At 38.1% G+C, this 24,121-nt stretch overlaps 1 protein-coding gene across 6 annotated transcripts in view; it reads left to right on the top strand.

The window, feature by feature from the left end:
* The window catches only part of TTC28 (tetratricopeptide repeat domain 28), a 641,796-nt gene that overhangs the window by 329,692 nt on the left and 287,983 nt on the right, over positions 1-24,121 (top strand). For all 6 annotated transcript variants that reach the window (XM_045081529.1, XM_045081528.1, XM_013063444.2 and 3 more), the window contains 3 exons: positions 10,348-10,495; positions 19,402-19,674; positions 20,615-20,745. In XM_045081529.1, coding sequence (XP_044937464.1) covers positions 10,348-10,495; positions 19,402-19,674; positions 20,615-20,745 — 552 coding nt within the window. The remainder of the gene's footprint in view (positions 1-10,347; positions 10,496-19,401; positions 19,675-20,614; positions 20,746-24,121) is intronic.

The following is a 24,121-nucleotide window of genomic DNA, read 5'->3' as shown; positions in this document are numbered from 1 at the left end:
TTGCAAACTCAATAATGGTGTTTTCTAAAATAGCTTCCAATCTCTTGCTTGTGCTTTCAGCATACAATAAGGCAGACTAGTAAAAAATACAAGTGTAGTTTTCTGGAGAGATAGGAATGATTACTCCCAGCTGAGCAGGTTAAACATATTGCTACATGAAGAATGTACTCTTTGCTGATTCTCAAGGTTTTATTTATTTTTATTTTTATTTTTAATGTAAAGTGTCAGCATACAGAAGCAAGAGACAGTTCATTTGAAAATGTCAGAAAATAAAAGAAGCATAGCAAGTTGTATTGCAGGTAAAAATCCATTTTAGCCAGCAAACAAACAAGGAATGGCTGAGAAGCTTGCTGATGGCTCCTTTTGTTTCTCTTTGATTTAAAGCCTCATGCCTGTAATCTAATTAACATCGAACTGAGTTGCAAGTACAGTGGCCTGTTTGGTTCAATAATAATACATTTATATGAAAGGTTAATGAAATGAATTTTTCCTCCATTCAATTCATTAAAACTTGTTCTACAATCAACGGTTGCTAATGGAATAGAGATTAAATATTCATGTTCATAAATTTTCTGTGTCATTTCTGATTTTCCTTCATTTCTGCCTCCATAGGTTGAATTTTGCGAGTACAAGAGTTCACAGACAAAAACCTTGATTTAGAGGTTAATTGCACGCCATTAATTCTTTTATCAAAGAGGTAGTGTGGAATAGTGGAAAGAGAAAGAGTTTGGCAACGGGTTTGTCTCACTTTGTAGCTGTATGATTTGGGTCAAGTTTCATAACCACCTCTTTTGTGTAACGGGCATTATAAGAACGTCTCACAAGACATTGTGAGGGTTAGTGATAAACTGTGGAAAGCACCTAAGTGTTGTGTGGGACACAGAGGTAACAGTTCAACAGATGATAACCAGAAAAGTGTTTGGAAAATAAAACACCTACATATATTCAGTAGAACTTAGTGATGATTCATAGTGGCAGGATGGGTGTGGTAGGATGGGCTTCTTATTAATTTTAAAATAGTTGTCAGGCTTGGGCCTTGTAAACCTTGTAATTCTCATGATCAGTGTGTCAGTGTAAAGAGGAAAAATTGTTTCATATTTCTGTACATAGATTTTTGATCATCTGTTTTCTGCCACCTCTTTTTTCACTTGGGCCAGTGGACCTTATTTATTTAAACTGCATATGATGTTTTTCCCGGATAATGAATTTACAAGATAGTTGAAGCTTAATCGACTGCCAGAGTACATACTTTTTATTTTTTATTTTAAGAGAGGAAGGGGGGACCAGGGGAAGAGGGAGAGAGAGAGAATCGTAAGCAGACTCCACTCCCCCCAACATGGGGCTCGATCTCACGACACTGAGATCATGACCTGAGCAGAAATCGAGAGTCAGCTGCTCAACTGACTGAGTCACCGAGGCACCCCTACTTTACAAGCTTCTTAAACAGAAGATGCCAAACATAAATTAACTATTTCCCTAGTGACTCAAGGAAATCATTATGGTCATTAATTTTTGTTTTGTGTCTAATTTTTGTCAGTCTCTGGCCTACTTCACCAAAGGTGATTTCTTTTTTTTGTTAGCAACTTCTTTCTTAATATATTTACTTTCAACTCCAAAGTAAAATATGCTTTTTGCAGAAAATTAGGAAAATAAAAAAATATATATGGAAGAAGAAAATAAAACTGAAAGCCCTTCCCTCAAAGGTAATTCTATTAGCATCTTGGTTTTTCTTTCAAAAGTAAGCCGGGCGCCTGTAGTCCCAGCTACTCGGGAGGCTGAGGCAGGAGGATCGCTTGAGCCCAGGAGTTCTGGGCTGTAGTGCACTATGCCGATCGGGTGTCCGCACTAAGTTCGGCATCAATATGGTGATCTCCCAGGAGCGGGGGATCACCAGGTTGCCTAAGGAGGGGTGAACCGGCCCAGGTCGGAAATGGAGCAGGTCAAAAATAATACATAGGTACTCCTATTCTTTTTAAGTCAAATTGATATCCAAGTATATAGTTTTTTAAAAAGATTTTATTTATTTATTTGACAGAGATTCAAAGTAGGCAGAGAGGCGGGCTGGGGGGGCGGGGGTCGGGAAGCAGGCTCCCTGCTGAGCAGAGAGCCCAATGCAGAGCTCGATCCCAGGTCTCTGAGATCATGACCTGAGCTGAAGGCAGAGGCATTAACTCACTGAGCCACCTAGGCGCCTCTATAGTTCTTTATTTTTAAATTTTTCTTATTAACATATAATGTATCATTTGCTCCAGGGGTTCAGGTCTGTGAATTGTCAGGCTTACAAACTTCATAGCACTCACTGTAGCACATACCCTCTCCAACGTCCATAACCCAACCACCCTCTCCATACCTCCCTCCCCCCAGCAACCCTCAGTTTATTTTGTGAGATTAAGAGTCTCTTATGGTTTGTCTCCCTCCTGATCCCATCTTGTTTCATTTTTTCCTTCCCAAACTCCCCACTTTGCCTCTCAAATTCCTCATATCAGGGAGATCATATGATAATTGTCTTTCTCTGATTGACTTTTTTCGCTCAGCATAATACCCTCTAGTTCCATCCATGTCGTTGCAGATGGCAAGTGTCATTTCTTTTGATGGCTGCATAGTATTCCATTGTATATATATACCACATCTTCTTTAACCTTTCATCTGTTGATGGACATCCAGGTTCTTTCCATAGTTTGGCTATTGTGGACACTGCTGCTATAAACATTCGGGTGCCTGTGCCCCTTCGGATCACTACATTTGTATCTTTAGGATGAATACCCAGTAGTGCGATTGCTGGGTTGTAGGGTAGCTCTATTTTCAACTTTTTGAGGAACCTCCATGCTGTTTTCCAGAGTGGCTGCACCAGCACGCATTCCCGCCAACAGTGTAGGAGGGTTCCCCTTTCTCCATGTCCTCGCCAGCATCTGTTGTTTCCTGACTTGTTAATTTTAGCCATTCTGACTGGTGTGAGGTGGTATCTCATTGTGGTTTTGATTTGTATTTCCCTGATGGTGAGTGATGTGGAGTACTTTATCATGGGTCTGTTGGCCATCTGGATGTCTTCTTTGCAGAAATGTTTGTTCATGTCCTCTGCCCATTTCTTGATTGGATTATTTGTTCTTTGGGTGTTGAGTTTGATAAGTTCTTTATAGATTTTTGGTACTAGTCCTTTATCTGATATATCATTTGAAAATACCTTCTCCCATTCTGTCAGTTGTCTTTTGCTTTTGTTGAGTGTTCCCTTTGTTGTACAAAAGCTTTTGATGGTGGTGAAGTCCCAGTAGTTCATTTTTTGCCCTTGTCTCCCTTGCCTTTGGCGTTGTTCCTAGGAAGAAGTTGCTGTGGCTGAGGCCGAAGAGGTTGCTGCCTGTGTTCTCCTCAAGGATTTTGATGGATTCCTGTCTCACATTGAGGTCTTTCATCCATTTTGAGTCTATTTTTCTGTGCAGTATAAGGAAAGTTTCGTTTTTCTGCATGTGGCTGTTCAGTTTTCCCAACATCATACCAAAGGTGATTTCGATCTGCAAGCTGGGGAAGCAGATGAGGAACTTGATTATACAACAAATACCAAATAAGAATAATAGTTAGTGAAACATTCAGTTCTGTTCATTTTAAAAAATGGCCACTCTGTGTTCTGTATTTCATATGTGCTATCAGTCAGCAATCATTGTTATAACCCTTTGAGGTCATCATCATTCTCCTTTCTTGAAGTGGAAATGGAACATGAAGTTTGGGGGCGTTAAGTGTCTCGTCCATAAGTAATCAGGACAGGATTCCAGCGTCAGCATTGTGAGTCCTTTCTCTTTCACCACAGCTGCCGTGGGAATAAGGCACATAGTTTTTGAGCTTTGGTAATAGTTATTTCTCTCATTTAATATGTCCCCTTTCAATTTCCAGTTTAGATTTGTGTTTGGAGACTTGTTGTTAGAGGAAGACCAAATTTTAGAACTGCAGTGTACAATCTAGTAGCTACAAGCCACCCCTGCCTATTTAAATTTGAAGTAATTAAAATGAAATAAAATTGAAAATTTAGTTTCTTAGTCACTTTAGCCACATTTCAAGTGCTCAGTGGCCAAGTGTGACTGGCTAGAGGCTGCCATTATTAGAGAGAACAGAGAACAGTCTATCATTGCAGGAAGTTCTATTAATTTCTCTCTTTAAGTCAAACATATGTAACAAAATATATAACAAAAATAGTTTGCCTGTAAAAAAGAAAAACTAATTAGCATGTATGTGTCCATACAGGTGCCTATTTGATATAAGTTGGTGAAAACTTACTGAGGGGGTACCTGAGTGTCTCAGTCAGTTAAGAATCCAACTCATGGGGCACCGGGGTGGCTCAGTGGGTTAAGCTGCTGCCTTCGGCTCAGGTCATGATCTCAGGGTCCTGGGATCGAGTCCCGCATTGGGCTCTCTGCTCAGTAGGGAGCCTGCTTCCTTCTCTCTCTCTCTCTGCCTGCCTCTCAGTGTACTTGTAATTTCTCTCTGTCAAATAAATAAATAAAATCTTTAAAAAAAAAAAAAAAGAATCCAACTCATGATTTCAGCTTCGGTCGAGATCTCAGGGTCCTGGGATTTACCACCGTGTTAGGGTCTGGGCTCAGCACAGAGTCTGCTTGTCCCTTTCCCTCTCACTCTGCTCCTCCCCCTCCTTGTGCTTGTCTCTCTCAGGTACAAATAAAATCTTTAAAAACAAAACAACATACTGAGGACATGGGTTCTGTGCCTTCACTTCTATGTATCACATTTTTATAGGATATAATATATAATTTATAATAGAAAATAAATGTGATAGTAGGTAATTTGCATATATTTACATTTTGCTGATATGTGTCACATCTGTTTTAAGTAATAGTCTTTTATTTTCCCATACAAAGCGTTCCTGAAAGTCAAATATATAAAATATTTAGAAGGAAAATATTAAACCAGAGATTGACATGTTCAGTGAGTGGGAAGTGTTAATTCCTAGATAACTAAACAATAAAATCTCCAATCATGCCTTTCCTTTTCAAGAATCATTTTTTCATATTCCCTAACTTTATTCTTTTCCATCACAACTGAGCATAGTTAGTTGTTCTGTGTACATCCAGTGATACTAAGGTTTTTCTGCCTTTGGCACCCTGTAATCATTTTCATTTTGACCCAGTTGTGTTAAATTATAGATTAATACCGCTGCTTTTTAAAAATAAGAATTGGTATTTCTATTTTCCCCATTTCCATGCATTTTTAAATAAAATAATAAAGTAAAATTCAGTAAAATAGTTCTGCAATTTATAAACGTTGTTGAGAAAGATGGCGATGATGTGGTAGCAGGTGGTATGATTGGCTAGTAGGTATATCACCATGTTATAGATGTATTTATTCTAAAGAAAATGTAAAAATGTTCAAACAGGAAAGAATACTACTAGGAATAGTAAAGTATAACATGAGAAAGTACAGATTAATTGAAAGCAGAATATTTGTGAATACTTGAACTAAGTAGTAGATTGTACATGTAAGCAAATATGTTTAATTTTTTTTTAAAGATTTTATTTATTTATTTGACAGAGAGAGATCAAGCAGGCAGAGAGGCAGGCAGAGAGAGAGGAGGAAGCAGGCTCCCTGCTGAGCAGAGAGCCTGACGCAGGGCTCGATCCTAGGACCCTGGGATCATGACCCGAGCCGAAGGCAGCGGCTCAACCCACTGAGCCACCCAGGCACCCCATCAAATATGTTTAATTTTATGTAGCAATACATATCACATTTATTTGTTCTATGTTTTATGTCCTAAATATATGCATGTGCCCATGAGCATAGTAATGTACATCACTGACTTGAGCAGTGATAGAGTAGCATGTTTGTGAGGACCGATTTCACTGATGTTTTAGAAATGGAAACCAGAAATGGGATGTTGAAAGTAAAGGCTTGCGGGTCCTTCACTGGTTCCAGGGGTGCTTGAAGCGTGAAGAACTGTTTCCCACGTTTAGTCTTTGTGTGTTTGTACTTTAACCCCGTTTAGTCCATCTGGACTGTTGTAACCAAATACCATAGGCCAGGTAGCTTAAACAACAAACATTTCTTGTTGGGAAGTCCAAGATCAAGGTGACAGCAGATTTAGGGTCTGGTAAGGGCCCACTTCCTAGTGTCTGTGCCTTGCTGTGTCCTGACATGCCAGAAAGGAAGAGGGAGCTCTTGGATCTCTTTTATAAGAGCACTGATCTCATTCCTGGGGGCTCCACTCTCATGACCTAACCACCTCCCTAAAACTGCACCTCCAGATAGCATCACGGTGGGAATTAGGTTTCAACATACTAATTTTGGAGGGATACAAACATTCAGTCCACTGCAGACTCTCTGAGATGAGAGGAATGGCCACATAATAAAAAGCAAATACTAACAATTTCAACAATGGGCGTAAATACTTTGGTAGTTAGTTACATTTTTATTACTGCTGAAATATTACAAGCCCTTATTATTAGTAAGCGGCTACTAAAGTAGCAGTCACAACGTTTAGAGCTTTTTATATTCTTCCCCTCTGGATTGTGGGTAGCTTGAGGCTGAGAGTCCTGCCTGTTTCTTTTTACAGTGCCTGGTGCTGTAGATTTTTCGGGAATGCTAATGGAAGGAAGGAAGCATGGAAACTTATTCTTGTAACCAGTTGTATTTCTATTATTTGTGAGGTTATTTAGTAGTGTGTGTGGAATAATCATTGAGGCTTCTTTGTGGTGAATGACTCTGCAACACTCAAAACTCGAGGCATCTCACCTTCAGTCCAGTGTATTCACTAAGTCCTTTTAAATTTCTCTTCTTGGCTAAAGCTTCAGATTAAAACCATTTTTCTCAGGGTATAGGTGCTCTAAGTAGTGAACCCACTATGCCCTTCCTTCTCCATCTGCTGCATAACCTGTGGCTAGAATGTGGTATGTGTGGGGGGGTTGCTGTGGTTGGCTGGGCACCAAGGGTTCAACATTGCTGTGTGGGGCCCCCCTTCCCTTGCCATGCTGAACATATGCTGCTTCTGCTCAATCCTTAATGATAAAAATTTGCCCCTTTCCCAGATGAAGTAGGTTCCTGTGAAACCTGTGAACTTCTCTGGTGTCTGTAAGAGAAAAATTAGTAGCACAAACCAGATAGGCTACAGCAGATCACATCAATTCTCTTGAAGCTACGGTAAACAGCTGTGCATCTCAGCACAGAAGGTCCTGTGAGTGGCTGCTGAATCTCTCAAGACCAGATAATACTAATTTGTCTTAGTTGGGTGGATCAAATTTTGTCTGGGAGCCTTAAAGCTATGAGTTCCCAGTTGCAAACAGTCTCTTGGGGAGGAGGGGAGGAATGAATAAAGCAGTGATAGGAATTGGATCATGTTATATTGAATAGTAGAATTTTGAACTATTTCTTGGACTCCCCTTATATTCTGTGGGTCTGTAATTATGTATTCTTATTGTGATTCTTTTCTCATTAACTAATCAAAATAGCTACTTTTATTGTGTATTTACTCTGTGTCAGGCACACTGTGCTAAATTCTTTTTATTCTGTCCCAGTAACCAACAGTCCTTGTTTTATCATCATCAGTTCAACTCCATAGTGGTATTTCTCTCACGAAATACAGATAACTAATATAGATAGCTAATATTTTTTCAACAGCTGTCTGTACATGCAATGAATATTGTATGGAAAAAGTTGGGGAGTCCCGATCTATGAGTTTGGAACAGGGGTTTGATCACAGTTTGATCACAGGGGTTTGTCACAGTTTGATCTAATTATGCTTCGTCTTGACAGGGATACAACTCTTAAGATTTTTAATTGAGGAAATCTTACAAAGTTGAGCTTAGGGTTCTAGAGGGGCATAAGGCAGGACCAAGGGAAACTTTTGAGCCTTCTCTCTTATACCTCTTTTCAAAATCTTCTGAAAAAAGGAAGCTAGGATTGTGGGCAGCATGACCAAGTTGTACTTTTTCTCATCTCATCTCATCTCCTGAGTGTCCTAAGAAAACAAAATGTGCACACTCTTCTTGTGTAACTGCTGTGTAATCTGTGACCCTAACTTGCATTTAACACTGTACTTTGCCTACCTGGACAGAATAGCTAAATCATACTTTTCAGTGATTTCATTGTCAGACATGGAAAGCAGTTGTTCTTTCAGTGAAGTAATGAATGATTAAGTTTTGTTTTAAATATACAAGAAATTATCAAATTCAGGGGCACCTGGGTGGCTCAGTGGGTTAAAGCCTCTGCCTTCGGCTCAGGTCATGATCTCGGGGTCCTGGGATCGAGCCCTGCATCAGGCTCTTTGCTCAGCAGGGAGCCTGCTTCCCCCTCTCTCTCTGCCTGCCTCTCTGCCTACTTGTGATCTCTGCCTGTCAAATAAATAAATAAAATCTTAAAAAAATATATCAAATTCATTGAGACTCTTATAAGGTTTTTGTGTGTATTTTCTGCCCAATTTTATTGAAATAACAGCACTGTCTGTATTGGTTGAGGATGTATAGCATGATTTGACTTCCATGTATTGTAATTATAATTGAAATAATTACCACAATAGATTTTTGTGTTTCTTAAAATACATCTTTAAATCAAAAACTACAGCCATTTTGTCTCTCTCCATAAATAATAATAATAATTTACAGATATTTGGCATATGTATGTGTATACATAAATAAATGCACTTTTTTTAGTTTATGTTTTCTAGAAATGCTATATTAAAGCTAAACTGTAGTTATTTTTACTTGGAATGTGGTATATATTGCCTCTTGGATTATAGAAATCACCTAAAACGTGACATGAAAAGAGTAGTGACAAATGTCTATAAACACATTAAAGATTAAAACCGTCGCTGAGTCCATTGAAAGGAAGTGATCTTATGAATTAGTAATGAAAGTGCATTTACAGGTTATTGTCTTACTAGGGTCTGAGTTTTAACAGCTGCTGGTAGTTTAAACTAATAGAAGTCTGAATTGCCCATAATTGAGTATTCATTCTGTTTATGGATTGTTTCTTAAGAGAAACACTTAATAGTATTACCCATCCTAAATTACTTCAACAGGGAGTTATAAAAATGAAATAAGATAAGGTAAGTCCATATGTTTTGTATACATGAAAAGTGCTCTCTCTCAGTGTATATAATATAAAATTATGAAATTATGTATTAAATTTATTGAGTGGCAGTTTTAGGAGTTGTTTGAAACTTTATTTAGATCCCATGAATACAATTTGTGATAATTTCAAAGTATATTGGACTAAAAAGTTAAATGTGTGTTATAAACATATAATAGTATAAGATTATGTAAGTGAAGCAGGAGGCCACGTATTTTAGAAGATGTCATATAAGCAATGAGTGTATTAATTATCATTTTTCTGTGTCATTTAATCAGCTACAAAGTCCTTTGCTAGTTATGTGCTAATAACATTTTATTCATTTACTTCTTTTTTCTCTTTCTGCTCATGTCTTAAGACTTTTCTAAAATTTAAATACTTTACTAACTTTCTGGCCCTTTCTGCAATTAGCTGGAAGGATGTTTTCTTTTAATCAGAGTTGATAACACTTTTTAAAATAATCCAATTAAAGAATACAAAGGACAATAATCTTATTTTGTTTCTGAGCAAAGCACACATATTTTAGATAACAACTTTTAGGTTTTTTTTTTAAAGATTTTATTTATTTATTTGACAGACAGAGATCACAAGTAGGCAGAGAGGCAGGCTGAAAGAGAGAGAGGAAGAAGCAGGCTCCCTGCCGAGCAGAGAGCCTGATGTGGGACTCGATCCCAGGACCCTGGGATCATGACCTGAGCTGAAGGCAGCGGCTTAACCCACTGAGCCACCCAGGCGCCCCAGATAACAACTTTTAAATACTATGTCTGAAACACCACATTAAATGTAGCCATGTTCTAGTACTCATTGTTAAAATTATCTTAATAACCATCAAACACTGATATTTCCCTTTAATTATATAAAAGGGGAAAATGTGAAATAAATGGAATTTGAGTGTCTTTCATTTATCTTGTATCATACCAGATACATTGGTGAGATATATAAAAATCTCCAAACACTGTCATTGAGGAGTTTATGTTGTTTAAAGTAGGATAAAAAATATTTAAAAATCATTAAAAAAGCAATTTGTAAATAAATGCCAAAGGATGTGGTAGAATTAATAAGTGTTCTTGAAGTGAAAAGAGTGAAAGTCTTAAATTTTCTTGAAAGAAGGATGCTCACATTTTAGGATGTTGGAAGAAATCAGAATTGATTTTGAACTGTTTATTAGAATTTTGAACCCAGGCAACCTCCATCTTAGGTATGCTGACTAGTTGTAATAAAGAATCACCATCAGTCTTGGAGCATAGTATATAAGTATAACATGCATTATCTTTTCTTTATTTCAAGGCATACTTCCGACAGGGTGTTGCCCTCCAGTACCTCGGACGTCATGCCGATGCCCTGGCAGCCTTTGCCTCTGGACTGGCTCAAGACCCCAAGAGTCTACAGCTTCTGGTGGGGATGGTAGAAGCTGCCATGAAATCTCCCATGAGAGGTAAATAGGATGAAAGTATTGGTCTGACAATAATTTAAAGCAGGACATGTCTAGCCGTTGAAGACCTTGGACTCAGGCACTGAAAACTGATAGGTTATCAAATTTGCCAAGATTGGATATTTTACTCAAAGGAAGATCAAGAATCACTGTCGATAGCTGATGTTAATGAAGTGCAATGCCACTGGCCCAGAATATTATGGACTGGGATTCTATTTTAAATTTTTTTTATAAACTATATGATTGTGGGTGAGTGAATTAACTTCTCTGGATTTCAGAATTATATAAAGAATGCTTTTTTTTTTTAAATAGTTCTAAGATTCTGTACCTCTAAATCAAATACCGCCAGAGGTAAATTGATTGACTCAGTTAGACTGATATGCCATCTAGAAATAATCAAATAAGAGACGATATTAGACATTCTAATATTTCATAAAAGGAAGTATGGATCTAACTGTAAGCTGTGTCTAACATTTTTCAGAGGAACATGAAAAGATTATGTTGAATTAAAAGGAAAGAGAAAAGATAGACACGAGTTTACATGGTTTTCTCCTGCTCTTACTTCTGTTTTATACCAATTGATATTCTGGAAGAACAATGGATTGAAAATAGTACTGGAGGTTGGAGGCATTCTAAGGCCCAAAACCGATTGGCTTCCCTTCGAGGAACATTGATTTTTGCAGCAGCCCTTAGACAGATTGGGCTGAAAGGATACACCAGGTACCATCTTTGCAGTGACCGAGACACTAAGGCAGATTGACGTCAAACAGTAGACAGCTAATAATGTTCCATATTAATTAGATTATGTCAGACAGAACTCTGTTTTATCTCTGAAATGGCATGTTTTTGAATGAACCTAAAAATTTTAATGGCAGTGTCATTAGATATTTTATCTGGTTTTGAAAATATTTGTGACATGATATAGTATTAATATATCAGCTAGTACAGTACTTGGCTCATAATAAATGCTAAGTAAAAGTCTGATGATCTAAATGGGACTCATATAGTCTCTGGGTGATTCATAGCTTATAAAAGTGTTTTCCTGGAAGTGGAAGGTTGCATGTTTTAGAAAAAAAGAGATAAGGAAATCTCGCCTCATGTGATTTTATAACCCCACACAAAGCTGAGTCTGCTTGTAGGAACCTAATGGCTTCTCCCACTGGGGGACCTGCTGTTAATAAACTCTGACTTAGAGCAGATGCGCTTTGGAGCTCCAGGGCTTGCAGGGGGAAGTGGACAACAACAACAAAAAATCAATGTCTCTCCTTGCCATTTTCTGGCATTTTCTGATTCTCTTCATACACCCTTCTGCAAGCAGTTTACCTGGAACATTTTTTTATATAGTTTGTGAAGATACCACTTCCTTATTCTGAGATGCTTCTGCTGCTGCCTTAGAATACTGGAGTGAATGTGTTGAGATCAGCAGAATCATACTTACCATTTTGCCTTTGCAACAATTTGTTTAGATAAATGTAAGGAAATCTTCCCTGCCCTGTGAGAAATCACTCAGTGTTGCCGTCCCCCTTAGGGTTTTCTGTGCCATGTTCTTTCCCATCTTATACTGAGTGACCTAAGGCTGACCCCGGAGAAAGCTGCATCTTACAGGTGCCTGGAGCGCTTCAGTATTTTCTCCTCTTTCCTTAAGGCAATTTGATTTATCTCATTTATTTTTGGCATTGCCTTTACTACCATGTTTATTCCAGGTGGGTTTCTCTTATCAACATTTTATAGAGGCTGTTGCTTTGCACGGTGTTGTTCTGGGCATCATCTCACATCTTAATGACCTCTCTTTTTGTCATATGGTTGTAATTCACAAAATCTGTCATCATTTGCTGCCCATTTTTTACCCACTGTTTATTTTAGCTTCACACCAGTCAGTTTGTGCTGTTGTTGCATAGCTGTGCAGTTTGGGTCACTTTACATAGAGGTCTGATCTGTTGTTGTATCATTTTTTTTTTTTTAAGATTTTATTTATTTATTTGACAGGCAGAGATCACAATTAGGCAGAGAGGCGGGTAGAGAGAGAGAAGGGGAAGCAGGCTCCCCGCTGAGCAGGGAGCCCGATGTGGGGCTCGATTCTAGAACCCTGGGACCATGACCTGAGCCAAAGGCAGAGGCTTTAACCCACTGAGCCACCCAGGTGCCCCGTATCAGTTGTTTTTGTTTTGTAATTCTTAAATGTCACAGAGGAAGCTCCCTAGTCCGAGTACTTCGATAAAGAAACAAAGCTCCAGTGATGTGCACAGTATCCCTGTGGTTTGGCCTTTTGGAGTAGTGTCAGGATTTCTTTTTTTCTTTTTTTTTTTTAATATATGTGCTGCTGAAGTGAGCACAGGATTTCATTTTTTTTTTTTTTTAAAGATAGGGCTGATCCACATCAATATGTCCTTGTTCCCAAATAAGTGTTATATTTATCCATGTTGAAACTTACTTGATTTTTTTTTACTAGATTTTTTATATTGTTGCTTATACTGCTAACTGGATTAAGTCCATTTTACTTTATTGAATGGTTTCACTCATGTTCACCAACCAAGATAACAGTTAAACTACTTCTCCTGTGAATATATTTACATCCTTATACATACTGTATTTCCTTAAATCGTTAATGAAAATATAAAAATAAGTATAAATATAAAATGATATGCTTTTTCCTGACCTCTCAAGTTATCCTTTGCCTATTTTTCCATTTCTCCTTTTCAGGTAGCCTTTCAGCAGTTTCAGCTCATTGTATCTTGTAAATGTTTATGCAAATTTGCATGGTAGAGCATAGTACTACTGCCAACCAAATTCAATAGTATAATTACAAAGTGAGATTGAGTTTACCTTTATTTGTTCCTCTAAAGATGCCAGGGCTGCTTCTCGCTGAGGGTTCTCTTGTGTATATTTTCTCTCCTTCCGTTAATTTGGTAATCTAGACTATTACATTTACGGGCTATCACCTGCCGTGGTGTTTCTAGCAGCTCCAGAGGATCCAGGGAAGCTAATTTTATGGAGTGCTTGTGGAAAATGGCTCTGGAATGGATAAGTTTTTCTCTTAGGGTCAAGTTGGGGCTCACCTTTCATTTGCCTAATTGCCACCCACCCTCAGAGAATACTTTCCCTTTGATTTTCTTTTAGGTGGCCATCACTTCACAGGAGGCCTAGTTCTGAAATGCTCTGTTAGGAGAAGATGGGAATCTAATCCCAGGGCTGCCATTTGCTGTTGCATCAACTGAGTCAGGTTGCTTCCCTTCTCTATGCCTCAGTCCTCACCTGTAAGAGGGAAATGACAAGATACACCTCCTAGTACTGTTTTGTGAATCTGCCACTAGAAGGTATAAGCAGGCTCTTGCCAGCCACCTTCCCTGCCTCAGTGTGATGCACTTCTCCCTGAGGAGTGCACAGAACAGCCGTGTTAATCTGCTCTTGTATTTATGATGGGCACGGAGGTATGGGTGTGGGAGGAATGCCGCACCGCCCAGGGGGGCCTCTCGTGTCAGCCCCCAGTGCCAGGAAAAGCTGCATTTCTCCTGAGTGGGTGGTGTATTATTATTATTATATTTTAAATGGTCTGGGAATTTTAGATGTGCTCTTTATCCTTTTGCTTCATCTTCTGTGAAGTGTAGAGCCTGAAATGTCCTGGCCACCTTTAGGAAATGGGCCGGGGCTTAGAGGCTGCCTGTCTGTATGCTGAGGTGTTTTTGTTTTTGTTTTTGTCTTATCCTTACTTTCTATTCATTCTGACATTCTGACTTCTGTATTTTCTACTTTTATTTCTATAGAAGGCCTTTGAATCCTTTTGGAACAAACCTGGGAAAATGTGAAATGGCTTAGACAAAGCACTAATAAGAGTCAGTTGTTTTTCTTTTCTTTTCCTCCTCTTTTTTTTATTTTTTTTTTAGGAGGGTTCAGTTTTACTTTTTGTATCAATCAAAAGTTTTCTAATTGTGGTAAAATATGTGTAACATAAAATTGACCATTTTAAGCAGTTTTAATTTTCTAATTCAGTGGCATTACATCCATCTACAGGGTTTGTGCGACCATCACCACAATCCATCTCCAGAACTTTATCTTCTTTCCAAATTGATACCATGTCCCCATTAAATAATAACTCCCTGGGAGGACTGGGTGGCTCAGTGGGTTAAGTGACTGCCTTTGGCTCAGGTCATGATCTCAGGGTCCTGGGATTGAGCCCTGCATCAGGCTCTCTGCTCAGCGGGGAGCCTGCTTCTCCCTCCCCCTCTGCCTACTTGTTATCTCTCTATCTCTCTCTCAAATAAATAATAAATTTCTCTCTCTCTCAAATAAATAAATGAAACCTTTAAAATAAATAATAACTCCCTATTCCCCCCCACCCCCACCCAGCTCATGGCAACTACCATGCCATTTGTCTCTGTGAATTTAACTACTCTAGGTACCTTCTTTTTTTTTTTTTTTTTTAAGAAAGCGCATGCATGGGGGGTGCGGTGCAGAGAGAGAGAGGAAGAGAATTTTTTTTTAATAAATATTTTATTTATTTATTTGATAGAGAGAGATCACAAGTAGGCAGAGAGAGTGGGAAGAAGCAGGCTCCCTGCTGAGCAGAGAGCCCGATGCGGGGCTCGATCCCAGGACCCCGAGATCATGATCTGAGCCGAAGGCAGAGGCTTAACCCACTGAGCCACCCAGGCGCCCCTCTAGGTACCTTCTATATGTGGAATCATACAAAAGTTGTCCTTTCGTGACAGCCAAGTGGTTTTTAATATAGTTGCCTCTTTAAGGAATCACCCTAATAAAAGGTGACCATTAAAATTAACAGAATGTTATGAACCTCTCCTCTAAATTTGGGGTTTTGGGAGTAGTTTACATTCATAATACTTTGCTTACTTTCTTATCTTTCATTACTTGCTATTCTCTCTTTGGATCATTGTTTTGGAGATTTATTTCAGAATGGTTTCCATCAGTCTCCTGGATTTGCAGTGCAGTACTATATTTTAGTGATGTATCCAAGAGTAACTGGTAGTGGTATCACCAGGTTTTTATAATCATCGATATATGGAAATGTTATAAGGGTAATTGGAAGTCTCTGGGTCTTCATAGTGACATAGACAAATTGAAATCTGTGAAAGTGTTAATTACCTTGATGTTTGAATGATGACATAATTCTTTCTTGCGATTTAACTTTTTATTTTCTATAAACTGAAAGAGCTCTATTGGACCTATTTAGACATAGAAGTGACAGATCACTGTGAGGCACCATCATGTTTAGAGATATTAAATCCCAAATCCAGTGATATTAATATATGAATAAATGTGTGTCTCAGAACTGATGAAATATAGTGTATCTATTCACTGAGTGAGATTGTTTATTAATAGTCTCTACTATGTTCCTACAAGCTCTTCAAATGTCAAGAAATGTGACTTCGTTCATCTTAAAATCTTAAAGCCTATGCATTTTGAACGTACATAAGTGGTATTCAGTGAATGTTGTAGAGGCCCTCTACATTTTTACGTAGTTGGTTTAACATAGGCTATTTCATATATCATGCATAGTTTCTAGAAGGAAAACATCTTAATGGCTACAGGCTGATAAATCTGTTCCACCTAGCCTGATAAAATCACAAAGTTTGTCTCCTTGCTAATAGCCTATGTTTACTTTAGAATAGGAATTAGAGCAATAGAAAAGTAGAGTTGGAAAGAATCTCAGAGATAGCTAATCTAGCCTATTTTTTTTTTTTACATCAAATAAAACCCCCTTGTTCTACCACTTTTATTTATCAAAAGCATGTATACCTGCTAACCAGAGCTTCCGACTACAGAGTGTGGGCCAATGAGACATAATTATAGGCCAGAGCAGAGAAATTTGATATTAAAAATTTAAATATACAGAAAGTGAAATGGACTTTTATGTATATATCTGTGCACATACATATCTATGCACATAGATGTACATCCATGTATGTACATATGTATTTGTTTATGTGAATGTGTCCACAAGTATATATAGACATAGGCATATCTATAACATTATAGATTTATATAACCACTACCAGAGTCACAATCTATACCTGACAAAGTAAGGAGGTAGAAGTTGTGTAGCTTTGAAATCCACGTCTCTTTTTCCTTAGCTGAGTATTTCCGCCCATTATTCCACATTTGCTTCCTTTCCTATAATGGTCTCTGGTCCCTTCAAGCTGGCCTGTTCTTCATTCTCTGTCATTCCATGTGCCTATCTTCTCCTGGCACCTTTGTTTAGGACAAATCTGCCTAAAATACCCTCTACTCTCACAGGGAAAAAAAAGACACCAAAGACTTGTCCAAGTCCTACCTACCCTTTCTCCAAGAAATCAAGTTGTGTTACCATGAGGCTTTCTGATTACCCTTAATAATCACTCCCTTTTCCAAACTCTTATGACATGTATGTATATGAGCTTACATTTATTTTGTCTGTTAATTATTTATAGTCTCTTTCCAATGTACTGCAACTGGAAATTTGTTCTTTTACCTCTTGTTCCTTCAACTGTGTTTTTATTTAGTGTAAATTTGTACAATTGAAGATTTCTTTCTTTCTTTCCTTTTTTGGCAGGGGTCATCTTCCAGGTATTTCCCTTAGTCCTTTAATTATGGCAATGTTTTCTTTTCTTTCTAACATGATACAGTTTTAGAGTTCAGTTAGAAGGCTCCTTTTTTGGCTATGATTGCTATGGTTAAAAAAAAAATCACCAGCTGAAGCACGATATCTTTGTTGACAAGTAGTCATTTTGGTCTCTCTGTGTCTGAATGCTCTTCCCGTGTTTTGGGAATTCCCTTTTCTACTTCTGCCCCCTGCCTTCCACTGTAAAAGCTGAAATCATCAGATCCTAATGTTCCCATCCTCCTTTGCAGCTAAGAGCCACCTCTGAGTTAGGAGCTAAAGGTTCAAAGAAGAAAGGTTAGCACAGAGTTTGTTCGGACGGTGTTGGTTGGCAGTTGTGACATCTGTTTTCTAAAGGTGGCATTCAGTGGTGGCGGAGGCAGCATTGGAAGCTGAGGTGTCCTGGGTTTAGTTTTGATGGTCATGTTGCTTTCACTATAGAGTTTTTGTGGCACGATTTTGACTGTGGGTCTGGAGGCCTGCTTTTTTGCCCTTGGCAATAGATCTTCAGTGCATTTCTTTTCTACTTAAAACCAGCCAAGATTGGTTTCTTTTGTCAATAACTGAAATTTTTGCCTGGTATGGCATCAGAGAGCCTGGCCTTAGAGCCCTGCAGTGGGTTCTGGTCTTGGCTCTGTTCTAAGCTGTCTGAACTTAGGTAAATCACTTCAGAACTTAGAGGCATCATTGCTAAGATGGGTATTTTCAAGGTCTTTTCGGCTTCAAAATTCTGTTATTTTTGCTTCTGCTAATTGGCTGGTGGGATGCTAGTAAGATCATCATTGACTCCCAGACCCATCAGTGGGTACCACCAAATTCTGCTCACATTGATTTCAGTATGGTACTATTTTCTATTCTAGTAATTCCTGGGTTCTTGTGCCTGTATTTAACCCTATTGGTCAGCTAGTGTTTACTGGTACTACTCACACTTGCATCTTGACAGGTGTAAAAATGTTCTTTGTTCTCTATTTAGTGATCTGATTGAAGGGGGAGAAATGCTTTAGGCATCAGTAGGTTTCGAGGTTTCTGTGGTAATGTTGATTCAGATGAGAGCTCCTCAGTGTGGAGTTGAAATTCAAAGCCATAAATTATAAAAATTACATTTTAATGCAGAACCGTTGGCTGAGATATTCAAGATTTAAAGAGACCAGGGTTTTAATAGTTTGTTTTTTTTTTTTTTTAACATATGTACAGGGGAACAACTAATGTGAAATAGTTTTTCATGAAAGCTAACAAATGTGTTGTAAGTGCCACGTCATTATAGGGTTATAGCCAGTGGCTCTGCGATTGTCTTTAAAAAAAAAATGGGGGGGGGAGAAGGCACTTAGAGGTCATTCTCTAAGACTCAAGTGGAAAGAATCTCTTTGTGGCTTTCAGAGCCCTAGTCCATGTCCTTTCCAGATACCACATGAAAATAAAATGAGATCAACCTTAATTTTGTCTTCTGTCTTACCTTAGTACATTCAGGTGATGTTTTTCTTTTATGCTTTCATTTGTCACCCCAACAAAAGCTGGTAATACTTTTTTATTTGGTCATACTGGTCTTAGAAGAAGCAGCGGATGCTGGGTTGCAGTGAGGATGATGGGGATTTTGTTGGGAGAGTGTCTTTGAGTTCATCTTCCAGGGAAAAGGTAGATGGAGTTCTATTAATCAGTCATTCAGATTCAGATTGCACAAAGGTTTATTGAACTCCAGATGTATTAGGGACTATCACCTGTGTTGCAACAGGAAGCTTTCGATTTAGTGTCCACATTGTGCCAATTGCTATGGCATTATTATAAAGCATTAAACACTCTATAGCAGTGTTCGCATTTAGCTGGGGAAATGCCTTAAAAATTAACATACATGGAACAATTCTAAAATAGTTAAGGGTAGAACAGCAATACCTATTATAAAAATGCAGCCAAAGTTTAGATATGAAGAGTCAGGTGGGCTGGAGGGCCTGGGAATACCATATGGTGGAGTCCAAACTTTAGGGTTGTGTTTATAAGATTTTGAGAAGACAGCAGGATGGAGGAGGGAAAACTGTCTGGGGGAAATGGCATGCTAAAGTCAAAGAAAGACCAGAAGAGAAGGTGGGTGTGGCTTACGCAGGTGCAGTGTGAAGAAGGAGACTACCTACCAGACGGAGGCTGAGATTACGGGGTCATATGGATAAGTGGACACTCGGGGTGGTGCTAAATTAAGGGCTGAAGAGTTTGTACTTGAAATGCCCCATAAAGAGGTACGATACACATTTGTTTCTAGAGCATATTATAAAAGATTGTTTTGTATATCATCCTACATTTTCTTGTTTCCTTTTTCTTTTCTCCCCAGACTCCCTCGAGCCCACTTATCAGCAGCTTCAGAAAATGAAACTGGACAAGAGCCCCTTTGTTGTCGTGTCTGTGGTTGGGCAGGAACTCCTGACAGCTGGCCATCATGGGGCCTCTGTGGTTGTCTTAGAAGCTGCTCTCAAGATTGGCACCTGCAGCCTCAAACTGAGAGGTTCTGTTTTCTCTGCCCTGAGCAGTGCTTACTGGTCTCTCGGAAACACGGAGAAGAGTACTGGATACATGCAGCAGGACTTGGATGTAGCCAAGACCTTAGGTAGGGTTGCTTCTGTCTTTTATTTCAATACAGAAAGGAAATAAAGCTGATTAGCCTCACATGGATGGGAATAACATATGCAATGAAAAGTGAGTGTGTCTCTAGAATGTTCTCTGTTTTACACCACTTAGGGCTTCAGGGCTTTTCTTATAAAAAAAGTTCTGTGGATTAACATATTAACATATTAACATATTCATTGCCCTCTTCAGAGATTTTGGCTAACAGATTTAATATCCCAAGTGATAGTATTGATGGGTGAATCCTTCATCTTAATTTTAATTTTTGTCTATCTTTCAGCATTTTGTCAGAAGTAACAGTATAGTGCAGTGGTTGAGAGTGTGGCCTGTGGAGCCAGAAGGCTGAGTTTAGAATCCCCATTCTGCCACTTACTAGCTATATGACCTTCTGCAAGTTGCCTCACCTCTTGGTTCTACCATTTCCTCATCTGTAAAATAAGTGTGGTTTATGATTATGATCGTTGTTACAGTGATTATTCAGTGACTTACAGCACTGCAGGAAGAGAAGAGTATAGTCGATCTATCATCAGCACCGTTGTAAAGAAGCAACATGTCATAGTGGGTTTAGTTAAATGACTGAATCAACATGCTGATGGTTGTTCAGAATCTGAGGTCATTTAGCAGAGCATTGAGGTGACTCATAGCAGCTTGTTTGTGTCAAGGTCTTTAACCTCTCATTTCCAGGATACCTATGTCCCCAAATGTAGTTTATGTTATAACAACAGTTATTGTCCAGAGCTTTAAGTTCTAGAACCATAACTTACTACAATGAGTCTTGTAGAAAAAGAAAATACTTTTCTAAAAGAAGGCAAATGAAATCTTAGCTAATAAATCTGTGGTTCTTAAATTAAGATGGGCATTATAAATTACAATTAACACTCTAACTTAGAGAAATTTTATCTTTTTTTTTAAATCCACTTTAGGTGACCAGACAGGAGAATGCCGAGCTCATGGAAATCTGGGCTCTGCATTCTTCTCCAAAGGAAATTATCGGGAGGCTCTCACTAACCACAGGCATCAGTTGGTGCTTGCTATGAAACTCAAGGATCGAGAGGTAGGAAGTTTACCTGCAGACCAAAAACATGTTTTTTGAAACATGGAGTCTTTATTGCTGTTCCGAATGTTTTACATATCGTAAAATATTACTTTTAGAGGTTGATAATCATTGCCTCTATCTTTAATGACAATCAGGTGTAGAATGTCTACCACATATGCACCTTGGGCCTATAGAATTGAGTAAGACTTTGGTCTCTGACCTCAGGATCTTAACAGCTTGCATTATTCGGATGCATGACTCTTATTCTATTCAAATATGAAAGGAGGAAACCCATGTAAAATTAACAAAAAATGGTATCTTCATGATATATCCATTAAATTAAAGAAGCACCCATTTGCTTTATTTGAGATGGAGTATTAGTACTGCATACTGCAAACTCTTCATTTTATTTCTTTGGCGGATTTTAAACTCAGGTGGTAGAAGCATATTAAGTGTGATTGAGAGACCTGAATTACAATGATGAAGAATATTATCCTATCTTTATTAGAGAAATGGAATGTAATATTCTCAGAGAGCTGATATCTGGTAGATACAGCATGAGAAAGTGCTTGCAAAGTGGAGAGAGGGTAGAGTTTGGAATAAAATAGACCCAGACTGGAATCCCTGCTCTAGTACTTTCTGGCTCTGGAATCTTAGGGAAATTATTACTTAGCTCCTCTTTGCCTCTGTTTTCTTTCTTAGAAAATAATGATTATATTTCTTCCTTACACAATTATGATAGGATTATAAATAATGTATATGTAAAATACCTAGAATGGTGCTTGGAATTCCATAAATGGTAGCTTCTAATACATTTTATTAATAAGGAAGAGACGGGTAATAGAGGCAACAACAAATTTATGAATCAATCTATGTATTGGGAAATATATTTAGTTACATCTTAGCATTTCACTGTGGAATATTATAGAGATTATTTTTATTATTTAAATGACCTAGCATCTTTGAGTCTCTAGAACATGGTCATCCACTAGGAGGGGACTGGGGAAGAAAAAAGCCTTTGTTTTAATAGTGTGCTGTACTCTCCTCTTGGGAAGGTGAGAGACTTCCATAAAGTCTCTCTCATTTGTGGGTGTCAGAAAAAAAGCCTTTGAAAGCTACTAAAATGTATCATTCGAGAGAGATTGACTTTAGGTGATAATATTTTCAAGAGAGTTACCTAACTACTTTTCTCTTTGCCTATTTACTCTTAGTTTACAAACAATTCTTATAAGCCAGATGATCTGACTTCTTGATGTTAAGAGATTGAAAAGAGGGATCAGACTTCTAGACACAGAAAAGCTGATGGCATTAAGTGAGAACCAGGTTTAAGAACTAAAACAGCTTAGTTGTCTAGATAGGGCCATTTAGTGAAGGCTGGGATGGCTCTAAGTATTTCAAAAGCTGCATTTATACTGTATTTTCCTGACCTTTGGGATGCATATGTATTAGCCCAGTTACTGGATGGGGTAGAAAGACTTGTAATTAGGATATAAGATTATCATAGGTATTAAAAAGAAGTGAAAAAAAAAAAAGGAGAAGTGAAAGTTTTCTGCCTTCCTTATTCTTAATATTGTAATTTTCTTTAGCCTGTGTTTTCTAGGTTTTATAAACCTTTGCTGTACAATACGTTATTAAGAAATCACTGGTTATAAGGGTGAAGGGGACCTTGAGATTGCATTGGAACCAATTCCCTCCCCAAATATTCCCTTCTTGGAATTTCCACTTGGCCACAGACACCCTGTTTCCCCCTCTTTTGGCCTCTGGTTAACCACTACTACAGTAGTTCACAAGTCTGTCTATTGGGAAACCTTCCTTATGTATAAGTAAGACTGATTTTAGCCCTCTGGGACTAGATAGAGAATGTTCAGCTCCTGTAATTAATGGCCTATGGCTTCTCCTTTTCCAAGTTGAAAAATCCCATTAATTTTCTTTTTTTTTTCCCCATTAATTTTCTCTTCAAATTTTCTCATTATCAAAACTTGAATAATTTTTACAATTCTCTTCTGGCTCTTCCACTTTCCCTGTTGCCCACTCTGCTTATTGGTTAGCCATAGGTTGGCCACCACAGAAGCCTTCTTTTGGGAAGTTCTTTCTAGCCCATGCTCCTGCTCTGTGTTGGCATATTTATCTGATTTCTAGACTGACCTATAGAATTTCTCTTGACTCTCACTGTGTCTCTTCTGTTGTATTTGCCTCTGGAATCATAGGGTACTCTTCATTTTCTTGAGAATGTAATGTCATTTTCTTACCTTTTTTCTTAATTTTTAATGTTGTATTTGAGTGCTGCTACTTGTCTTTCTGCATTTAGCTGGAAATCTTTATTCCCACATCCCTGAAACCAGCCAGTAGCTGTTAAAACTAGAGTTGATATTGGTCCAGAACTTAAAGGAACATAAAAATGCCTAAGGAGAACTATTACAATCATATATATTTCATTCAGTTTCAAAGTTTTGGTTGGCCAGTCTTCTGTGATATGATTCAGTTAAGTGTGATATCTGCTTGCGATGTATCTAACATGTACACAGCACTGTGCTGAGGGTTCTGGGTCTAGGCAGTAGGGGTGGGGTTACTCCCCGTGAGGGGTTTATGTTATCTTTGAGACAGACTTTAAGATAACAAAAATATCAAAACAATGCTCGAGCAATAAATAAATAATTAATCACTGCCAAGATGCTCGAATACCAGAAGAGAGAGAGACTGGTATAGACTTGTGGGTGCTTTGTGAAACAGGTGGAACTCATGTTGGCCCCTGACTGTGATGTAGAAATTGGCATGCAGGCTTCTCAGATCTGGTTAACATATCAGTCAGGTGATCCCTTATATCACTTGTGAGAGATGAGATAGTTCATACCATTAGCAAAGATCAGATACTATTTTCTGCCATCCTATTCGTTATGCTCATAAGCGTAGCTGTTTTAAAAGGTAATATTTATTAGTTTTATCCAATTATATAAAAAAACTCATGAAAATAACCAGCCATAAGCCTTGGATTTTCATATATATACATAATGATTGTTTAGACCTATCCAAACAAAAATTGAAGTCCTCCTGTGATAACTTTAATACCTTGTTTTTTCATTAATATTTTTTCACTTAATTTTTATACATTTATGTATTTTATTAAATATTCTCCTGAAAGTCTTATGATTTGGTCACAAATCATTTCATCTATATCCTTACTGTAATACATTTAGTTTGTTTCAGAAGCTTTGGTATTATGAAATCTGGAAAAACATCTTTGTAAATACATCTCTGAACATATCCCCCATCATTTCCTTTAGCTAAATTATTAAAAGTGGGCTTCTTGGGAAAAACATATTAAGGCTTCTGATACTTACTGCTAAATAGCTCTTGGGAAGGCTGTATCTGTTTTTAGTCCTACCAGCAATGTATC

This window comes from Mustela putorius, unplaced genomic scaffold (assembly GCF_011764305.1).
Source record: "Mustela putorius furo isolate JIRA1106 unplaced genomic scaffold, ASM1176430v1.1 tig00000578_pilon_pilon_pilon, whole genome shotgun sequence".
In the NCBI taxonomy this organism is placed as follows: Eukaryota; Metazoa; Chordata; class Mammalia; order Carnivora; family Mustelidae; genus Mustela; species Mustela putorius.
The sequence above is the reverse complement of the archived record's forward strand: the minus strand, read 5'-3'. Positions and strand labels throughout refer to the sequence as shown.